This window comes from Ascaphus truei, chromosome 1 (genome assembly GCF_040206685.1).
Source record: "Ascaphus truei isolate aAscTru1 chromosome 1, aAscTru1.hap1, whole genome shotgun sequence".
NCBI classification, from domain to species: Eukaryota; Metazoa; Chordata; class Amphibia; order Anura; family Ascaphidae; genus Ascaphus; species Ascaphus truei.
The window spans coordinates 31,836,267-31,846,266 of record NC_134483.1 but is presented as its reverse complement, the minus strand read 5'-3'; the positions used below and the strand labels follow the sequence as shown (position 1 = coordinate 31,846,266).

The window sequence follows — 10,000 nt, the reverse complement described above, 5'->3', positions numbered from 1 at the left end:
AAGTCTGACCCAAGGGACTCGCTGGGTTGAAGGGGTTAATTGAACGGCGATGACGTCACGGTGCTGTTCCTGTGGTCCAGAAGGAGTTCATAGGCAGCTGCAGCAGAGAGAGAAAGAGCTTGGGCGCTGAATGTGATGCTCAGAAGCACATACTGTACACAGACACACACACATAGTGTGCACAGACACACACATACAGTACTGTACACCTGGGCTGTCTGAGGACTGATCCATCTCTCTACTCAAAGCAGCCAGCCCATACTTACAGTCACTAATGCAGTGGAGATCCTGGATATGACTTAAACCAAACAAAAGCTCCCAGCCTGCTTGCTGAAGGACATGGATTGATGGTCACTTCTGCTCCTGCTTCTCCAAAGCATGCACAGAACAACTTTGTAAAGATCGCAGTTATTCTAGTAGGTATATATTTATATATATATATATTTTTTTTTTAATAAAGTCGTATTATAAACCTTAAATATTTTCCATACATAATGATTTTAGACAGAAAATGTTATTTTGTAATATCAACTATATGCCTTTTATTCTGCATGTTAATTTTGCACGTGGTATTTATTTTACTTTAAATACAATATTGTAGAATATTTTTAGTGACTGTGAATCTATCTATCTATCTATCTATCTATCTATCTATCTATCTATCTATCTATCTATCTATCTATCTATCTATCTATCTATCTATCTATCTATACCCATTAAGCATTATAACTACTGGATGTGGTGCTGGATGTGTATGTGTGAATGCTATTATTATTCTCTATACAGCATTACCAGTGTGAAATGTACAGGCATTATCCGGGCTCAGGCTCTCAGGGGGCAACGAATGTGTCTTTCGGCTTTAAAATTGGGGTAAAAACACCGCATCCGATCCACCCATACAAGAAAACCCTGTTGATTTCGGTACTTTCCCTTAATAAAATCTGGTGCCGTTTTTTCACCCATATTTTGCAGCCGTGAGACTTTGATAAATGACCCCTAGGGGTTTACAATCTCCTTCTGAAATCATGCTGTACAGGGACAGTAAAGTTACTTGGTCAAGGTGACATGTCACTGATACTGTATCTCATGGGGTCTCCCAACAACCTTTGTCACTAGGCCACAAAGATCAACACTTTCCCACATAAAAGTCTATTGAATGTAAATGTGTGCTTCATTCATGAGTGATAACACAGATATAATAAATGGTACAGTAATTAGTTATTTAAGTCCATGTCTTTTCCAGCCTTGACTGTTGCAGCAAGTGTTGAGCTATTCTGTATACAGTACATGCGCCTGCAACTATCCCCAGCACGATCTTTATACTCTGACACTGACCTTTGTCTATACAAGGTTTGAAGTTCATATCTGACCTCACGTCCCTATGCAGAAGGGACTTTGGAGGCTCAATCACTAGTAAAAAAAAAAAAAAAAACCTTGTGAACTGAAATCCTTCAGGTTTGGTTCAATAAAATATCACTTTCTGTAAAGAAATCACTGTTAAAAAGACCCACATTTTTTTTGTCAACAATAATGTTTTCTATCTGAATCAAGCGCTTCATCAGAAATCTATTTTATTATTTTTGGTAATCCAACAGGCATTAAAACAATTGGAGTTTTTTTTATTTTTGTAACTCATTTAAACAGTTGCTAATTACAGGTAACAAAGTATGTATTGTCCAAAATGCGAATTAATTTGAATAGATACCATGAAATATGAATGTAGAAATATGATAATAACAGAATGTCCCCAGAGACAATAGTGTCATAATACTATAGTATTAAAATATTAGAAGTTTATAACTGTTTCATGCAACTTCATGCAAAAACTAAGACATATAACCGCGGTAAAAAAAAATATGAATGTATTTATTAATGTGTAGGGGAAAAAAAGATGTTTGCATTGACAAATATTTTCTAGAAGAGGTTTCCCGAAAACAAGCCCTGAAATTATTTGGTAAATCAGTTTTAGGTAAACTGTGCACATTTCCTGAAACCGTTCCAAACTCCACACAATTATTCATTAATGACAAATCTCAGCATTGCTTTTCTTTTATTATATCACTGTTTACACATTTAATTAATCGTTTATTTATATATAGTTTAAGTGGGTACAAATTGTTTTGAGTGCAAGCAATGTATGCCATATTAATATTATAAGTATATTTTAATAACATGTATATTATTTTAACACCCTGTGTGTTATATTAATAACCTGTTATGTTTTATAAATAACCAGTATTTTACCATATTCGTATTTATTGAGCATCTCTAAACAGTCTACAGCAGAACCCCTTAGATATATGTATCTAAAGACCGTTCGCTTTAGCAATGATTAAAAGGTTATTGTTTTGTCACAGTATTACATAGTAAAATTAAATGTTTCACTGAAATGAATGATTGAATGTATTTAGGAGATTAGATTTCATTCATAGAGTTATTGTGGTCTGTAATCTCATGATACAAACACTGGTTTCACTGTCTGATGTGCGTTTCATCTCCCTTATAATGAAAACATTTATGTGCTACACGCAGTCTTCAAGCTTAAGGAGGTTAATTGTATTTTAATTAATAGTTACATTACTTGAAACCTTTGCTTACTAGTACACCCTATAGCAAAACATACATCATGAATGGTTTACAAATGCAAATTGTGTTTCGTGGATAATTAGAGAGTATGCAATGGTACTTTATAATGTGCAATTATGTAGCTAGAAATATCTGAATATGAAGTGTGTGTGTGTGTGTGTGTGTGTGTGTGTGTGTGTGTGTGTGTGTGTGTGTGTGTGTGTGTGTGTGTGTGTGTGTGTGTGTGTGTGTGTGTGTGTGTGTGTGTGTGTGTGTGTGTGGGTGGGTTTTTTTTTGCAGGTATTATATTATACTATTTTATGACTATTTACATCTCCTTTATTTTTTAATTCTTCATGCCGGAAAGGTGAATGTGAACTGGGAATGAAACTTCATTGCAGGTTAGCTCTATGTATATATTATGAGTTTCTAAAGCATCCAGAAGGGAAGACAGTGCATATTTCTAAAGTGACTAGTGGCTCATTTCTTGTGATGTGTCATGTTCTGTCCTCAGTTTCACAGATGTGTTGTAATGCCTCAGACACACTTTTTCATTCTCTTTTCAATTCTCTTTTCAGTAACCAAGTGGACCAAAGAAGTTCCTTCAGCTGACAAGTGTAGAGATGGCTACAAGTCCTCTACCAGTAACCAACGATATCTTACAAGCATCTCCTTCCAGCACTTACCAACAAGACTCCTTGAACCAGCCTAGAACTACCCACTCCGGTATGAAGCCCAACCAAGTCAGTCAAGTGATTCTGTACGGTATTCCCATTGTCTCACTAGTAATTGATGGACAGGAGAGGTTGTGCCTCGCTCAGATATCCAATACACTTCTTAAGAACTACAGCTACAATGAAATCCACAACAGAAGGGTAGCTCTGGGCATCACCTGTGTGCAGTGCACCCCAGTGCAGTTGGAGATACTGAGGAGGGCTGGGGCTATGCCTATTTCCTCAAGGAGATGCGGAATGATCACCAAAAGGGAAGCTGAAAGACTGTGCAAATCATTCCTAGGAGAAAACAGACCCCCCAAACTTCCAGATAATTTTGCATTTGATGTCACCCACGAATGTGCATGGGGCTCCAGAGGAAGCTTCATCCCCGCTAGGTATAACAGTTCCAGGGCTAAATGTATCAAATGCACCTACTGCAATATGTATTTTTCACCCAACAAGTTCATCTTCCATTCTCACCGCACCCCAGAGGCAAAATACACACAGCCAGATGCCGCGAACTTCAACTCATGGAGAAGACACTTAAAGCTAACAGATAAGACCCCTCCAGACGAAATGGTGTTTGCATGGGAGGATGTCAAAGCCATGTTTAATGGTGGGAGCCGCAAGAGAGCTCTCTCTCATGGACATTGTCATTCGTTGAGCTCTGTCAAGGCATCGAGTGGTGTTATGCCACACATGATAGGGCAGGATCTGAATCAGAAAAGACCAAGGTTTGAGGAAGAAGAAGAGATAGAAACTCCTAACATCCCAAACAAAACCCAACGAAGTTACCCTGTCATCCCAGTTCCCAGTAAGGGGTTTGGTATGTTGCAAAAATTCCCTGCAAGCACACTCTTTCCAAACCCATACACCTTCCCTGCCTTTGGCCTCTGTCAGAAGAAAGATGACAGTGACTCAGTAAATGGTCAAAAGGCAAGTGCACTGTCAGGACTATTTTGGCCTGGAAGAAAAGATGCATTTTATCCCCCCTTTTGTATGTTCTGGCCACCAAGAACCCCAGGTGGTCTCCCAGTCCCTACTTATCTCCAGCCTCAACCCAGTGCCCTTACTTCCATTACAGACAACCCTACTCTAAGGCAGGCTTTCCTGGAGCTGTCTGACCAAAGTGATGGGAGCAGCATAAGCAACACTGGGGATAACCTTTTTGAAACTGAATGTTCAAGTTCTCCAGTGGCCAGTGACATCAGATCCTCATCTGAAGTGAGAGCCAATGCTTTGGATGTACCATCGTTCCCCATCAGGAAACAGAGCTACCACTCAGCCTTCAGGCCAGTGGTCAAAGATGCAGAGAGTATTGCCAAGCTTCATGGCAACATGGAGGACTTTGCTTCCGATAGGCACATTTCACCTGGCACAAGCTGCAGTTACCAAAGTGACAGCTCAGACACAGATGAGGAGCAGGAGGTGGACGTGGAGTCTAACAAACAGCAAGACGACGAAGAAGAGGAGAGCCTCAGTAGCCAATTCCTCCAAAGCAGAGGTCTGGCAGAGAGCACAGAGAAAGCCTGCAAAGAAAGATCTCCCTTCCCCAGCTCCAGAAATGAAACACATGGGGAGAAAATGGAAAACACAGAACATCCTTCTTCTACCCCAAAAGACTCCAGCCCCCGTCATACATCACTGGAGGAGCCCTGCTACAAAGATGTAAATATCCCCTCTAGGCTCTTCAACTAATTATTATTATTTAAATGCAGCTTTAGGCTGAATGGTTTATGTATGCATAATAAGATTGATAACTAGATGCCCTACAGAAATGAAATGTTCAATGTGTTAAGCTTTTTTAACAAAATGGCATAGAAAAGAGCAACTGTTCTCCATGCAAATGAACCCTATTCTACTTGAGATTTTTGCACTTGTCCAAACCATGTTAAGTTATACAGTGATCATTAAAAACTGTTACATTATACTGAACAGTTTGTCCCTAACTGGACATTCCTTGGAAACTAAACATACCCAGTGTACTGAAAAAGGCTGGTCATGGACCAAAAAAAATGACTATTATAATAAGTCTCACAGACAATATGTATTTTATTTGCAATTATGCGTTTCAATGAGGAATTATGCAATTGGAAATAATGGCGATTATACCATTACAAAGGTAAAAAGAGAGACATAAAAATGTAGACCATTCAAAAAAGAAATGGAGGTTGTGGGTTTTTTTTCAGGAATAGGTACATTTTGTTAACAGATGTGCTGTATGTATACATGTTTTTTTCTTTTTATTATTATTATTGTAGAATCCGAAAAGCAAGGAGGACGCCAGCCTATCTTCAAAGGAAGATTCCTTTGCAGGTACTGTATGTACATCTCTCTACTGAAATATTGCTGCTAGGAAGGTGCACATCATAACATCAAATGTCCAATAGGAAAAACAAATTGTCGTTTCCAATAGGGGTTTCTAACATTATTAGGACATTAGCACCCAGCATAAATCACTTTTGGATGAAGTTGCAGTGAAGTCCCTTAGAAGCAAAAGTCACACCATTTTTAATTGCAGTTTATTGTTGGTATTGCTTTCATTATAGTTCTCCAATGTAATAAATGGACCAGTCCCATACTGTATATCAGTCTCCAATGTAATAAATGGACCAGTCCCCTACTATATATCAGTCTCCAATGTAATAAATGGGCCAGTCCATACTGTATATCAGTCTCCAATGTAATAAATGGGCCAGTCCATACTGTATATCAGTCTCCAATGTAATAAATGGACCAGTCCATACTGTATATCAGTCTCCAATGTAATAAATGGACCAGTCCATACTGTATATCATCTCCAAAAAAATGCATTAAAATGAACATACAAAAAAAAAACATTTTATCTGTATCAGCAATATGTTCGTGGGTATTTTGTATTGAGTTAGAGGAATTTAAGCCAACTGATATTTGGTAGAGTTTTTGAAGCAATAATAGGGGGGATGGGGGGGGGGCTTCAAATGTAGAATGTGACCCAGCCTATTGTAATATGTGCTTCCAATAATTCCTGCGCTGCTCTGTATATAACCATCCGCCCGATGGCAGACTTAGGACACTGGTCAAAATATGTGCAACATAACTTGGTATTGAAGTGATTATTCAGAATAAAGTAACTATTGTATATACCCAGTAGCCGGCTATAGCCTACTCTCTCTACCGCATTTGGCCGGCAATAATTGTCTCCCATCTTATTCAGACAGACAGACTCAGACAGTGCTGATTAGGCTTAAGGCCAGGGTTAGTCTGGCATGTTATGGTTAGGCTGGCAGGTTTGGGTTAGTCTGGCATGTTATGGTTAGGCTGGCAGGTTGTCGGCTAGTTTGGCAGGTTTGGGTTAGGTTGGCAGGTTTAGGTTAGATTGGCATGTTAGGGTTAGACTGGCATGTTAGAGTTAGGGTGGCAGGTTTGGGTTAGCCTGGCATGTTAGGGTTATGCTCACGTTAGGGTTAGACTGGCATGTTAGGATTAGGCTCACATGTTAGGGTTAGACTGGCATGTTAGGGTTAGGCTCACATGTAATGGTTAGACTGGCATGTTAGGGTTATGCTCACATGTTAGGGTTAGACTGGCATGTTAGGGTTAGGCTCACATGTTAGGGTTAGACTGGCATGTTAGGGTTAGATTGCCATGTTACGGTTAGGCTCACATGTTAGGGCTAGATTGGCATGTTGGAGTAGGCTCACATGTTAGGGTTAGACTGGCATGTTAGGGTTAGATTGCCATGTTACGGTTAGGCTCACATGTTAGGGTCAGGCTGGCATGTTAGGGCTAGATTGGCATGTTAGGGTTAGATAGCCATGTTACGGTTAGGCTCACATGTTAGGGTCAGGCTGGCATGTTAGGGCTAGATTGGCATGTTAGGGTAGGCTTGGGGTTATGAATGCTTAAACCTACCACTTTTGTGAAACCAGCATTGTAGAGAAGATATAGTTTAGGGTCTGCTTTAAATGTGTAACGTGTGATACCTTTCCCTATCTTGGGGGTGTTAACACACTTTTTTTTTGTCTTCTGCAGTAGTGGTTGCCCTGTTTAATCATCCATATGCAAGCATAGAATATTTAGGACAAAGCAGTCCCTTTGGCACCATTATGAATGTCCGGCTGGCTATGCTTCTGTTGTAGGAAACAAATATGGACCCTTTTAGTCATAAATAAAGCTAACTTTGCAGATGTGTCTGTCAGGAGCTATAGTACACTGTAGTTCATTGTGTGGTGTTGTACAGTGAAAAGGCAGATAGATGCCTGCTCTCCTGCTAATCTGCCACGTGATGTAGTCTTCTGGATTTACTGTAAGCATTGATTGGGCCACGTGGTGTGCACTTTAAAATTACACATTGCATAGTGAATTTATTTTTTTTTCATCATAAAATATCAAATTATTGAGTGGTTAGTTTTAATCATAGATCAGTGTACACAATGTTTTTCATTTTAGTGCACCACCATGTATACATTTATAAAGCATAAAGAAATTGTTTCTCTGTTACAACGAATTTAGCCATAGTATTCTCTATATTCTGTTAAACGGGTATGTTGTGTGTAATTGTAGATAAAAGCAAGGAGCTGCATTGTTTCATCACAGAATCAGAGCCATCTGGAGGTGAATTCTGGAGAGAAATTGCAGGTACTTGGTGTTTTGTGATAAATACAATAAGTGAACTGCACTAGTCTAAGGCATGGGGTGCTCAGCTCCAGTCCTCAAGCCCCGCCTCCCAACAGGCCAGGTTTTCAGGATACCCCACCTTCAGCACAGGAGGCTCAATCAGAGGCTCTCTCCATGACTGAGCCTCTGATTGATTGAGCCACCCGTGCTGAAGCTGGGACTGATTTAGCCACCTGTGCTGAAGCTGGGATATCCTGAAAACCCGACCTGCTGGGGGGAGCTTGAGAATTGGAGTTGAGCCCCCCTGTTCCAAGGTAAAATTTCCTCTTATTACAGAAATAACCGAGGATGTTTAGTGCAAGGGTGAGGGTGGAAACGACTCTAAGCAGATATTATAGCGAAAATAAGAAAATTGGAAAAGCAAGACATTAATAGGAAGTGGATTATTAATTGCAGAGAATGCATCAAAGGGGATTTTATAAACATATACAATGAAAGAGTCTGCAAAAGCATGAAATGACAATAATTGAAATGTTCTCTTAGAAACCTTCCATTAAAAAGGATCACAGTTTATTGCTTTTTATATCTGTCAGAAAGACATTAAAGGTGTTTTATTGCATCTATGCCAACATTTATATTATCTTCATGATAATGATCTCTACACAAAATGTATAATACATTTACAAAAATTACATTATACAAATTAAATGAAACCACCTTTTACTGATTGCTAAATGTCTCCAAGGGCTTTGGGAAATACGTGATTAGAAGTTTTGATACTAAGTTGTCTATTGCGGTGTCTTAAGGAGAGGTTTTGTTTCTTGGGAAAAGAGAATCTAATTTTCCATTTATGTAATGCAAACTGCCTTGGCTTTGACTATTCACGGTTAATTGACTGTCAAACGAGGTTGTTATCCTCAGGCAATGTCTGCAAATTTGCCTGTCAAATGAGACAGAGAGAGCGCAGGCAGCGGAGAGGGTGAGAGGAGCAAATACAGGAGAGGAATCTTATACTACAGTATGTGCTGCAATAAATACAAGGATGGAAAGCATCTTGAAAGTCTGCCACTTGGCTTATCATATACATATGCACATTTACCCCTCAATATATATGCAAGAGGCTGCAGTGTATATTTTGAGAGAGAGAGACAGAGAGAGACAGAGAGAGACAGAGAGAGACAGAGAGAGACAGAGAGAGACAGAGAGAGACAGAGAGAGACAGAGAGAGACAGAGAGATAGAGATCTTTCTCTCTGTACACACACACACATATATATATATATATATTATATATATATATTGCAATACAAAAATAAATATATATATATATACATATATATATATATATATATATATATATATATATATATATATATATATATATATGCTCATTTGCATGTCTTACACAGGTCTGCGACCTTGCCTTTCACCATTATCACCAGCACACAATATATATATATATATATTATATTATATATTATATATTATATTATATGTATATATGTATACAGTAATATTTCCATTTGATATATATATATATACAGTGTTCGACAAACCTATACATTTGCACGCCCCGGGCGAGTGGATTTAACATCGTGGCGAGCTCCTATTGGCCCAAGCAGCACACGTGTGGTACTAGGTGGCGAGTAGATTTTTTTTTTCGGCGTGTAGATTTTTTGGTGATTTGTCGACCACTGTATGTATGTATGTATATATATATATATATATATATATATATATATATATATATATATATATATATATTCCTCATCTTCTGCCCTTGTCTATCCCATGCTGGGCGAAGACCTCCCCAATGATACTCACATACTGTGGGTTGTATGATACTCTTCTCCACGTTGTTCCAACACATTTCCTAATTTCACCCATCATCTTTTGATATCCTAATTTCCCCTCTTGATCTTTTGATATCCCTTGGAATCCAGTTGAGTATAATCTTTGTCCAACTATGGTCATATGTTCTTGCTACAGTATATGTCTGTCACATTGCCATTTTAATTTATTCACCCTTGTGTAATATACAGTATAATATATATATATATATATTATACTGTATATTACACATATTCACCCTTGTGTAATATATATATACAGCATATCAAC

The 10,000-nt window shown here is 38.6% G+C and overlaps 1 protein-coding gene across 2 annotated transcripts in view; it reads left to right on the top strand.

Annotated features, from left to right (window-relative positions):
• SKOR2 (SKI family transcriptional corepressor 2) overlaps positions 1–10,000 on the top strand; it is a 44,572-nt gene that overhangs the window by 7,586 nt on the left and 26,986 nt on the right. For both annotated transcript variants that reach the window (XM_075585938.1, XM_075585930.1), the window contains exons 2-4: positions 3,144–4,949; positions 5,543–5,597; positions 7,827–7,901. In XM_075585938.1, coding sequence (XP_075442053.1) covers positions 3,189–4,949; positions 5,543–5,597; positions 7,827–7,901 — 1,891 coding nt within the window. In that variant the 5' untranslated portion in view covers positions 3,144–3,188. The remainder of the gene's footprint in view (positions 1–3,143; positions 4,950–5,542; positions 5,598–7,826; positions 7,902–10,000) is intronic.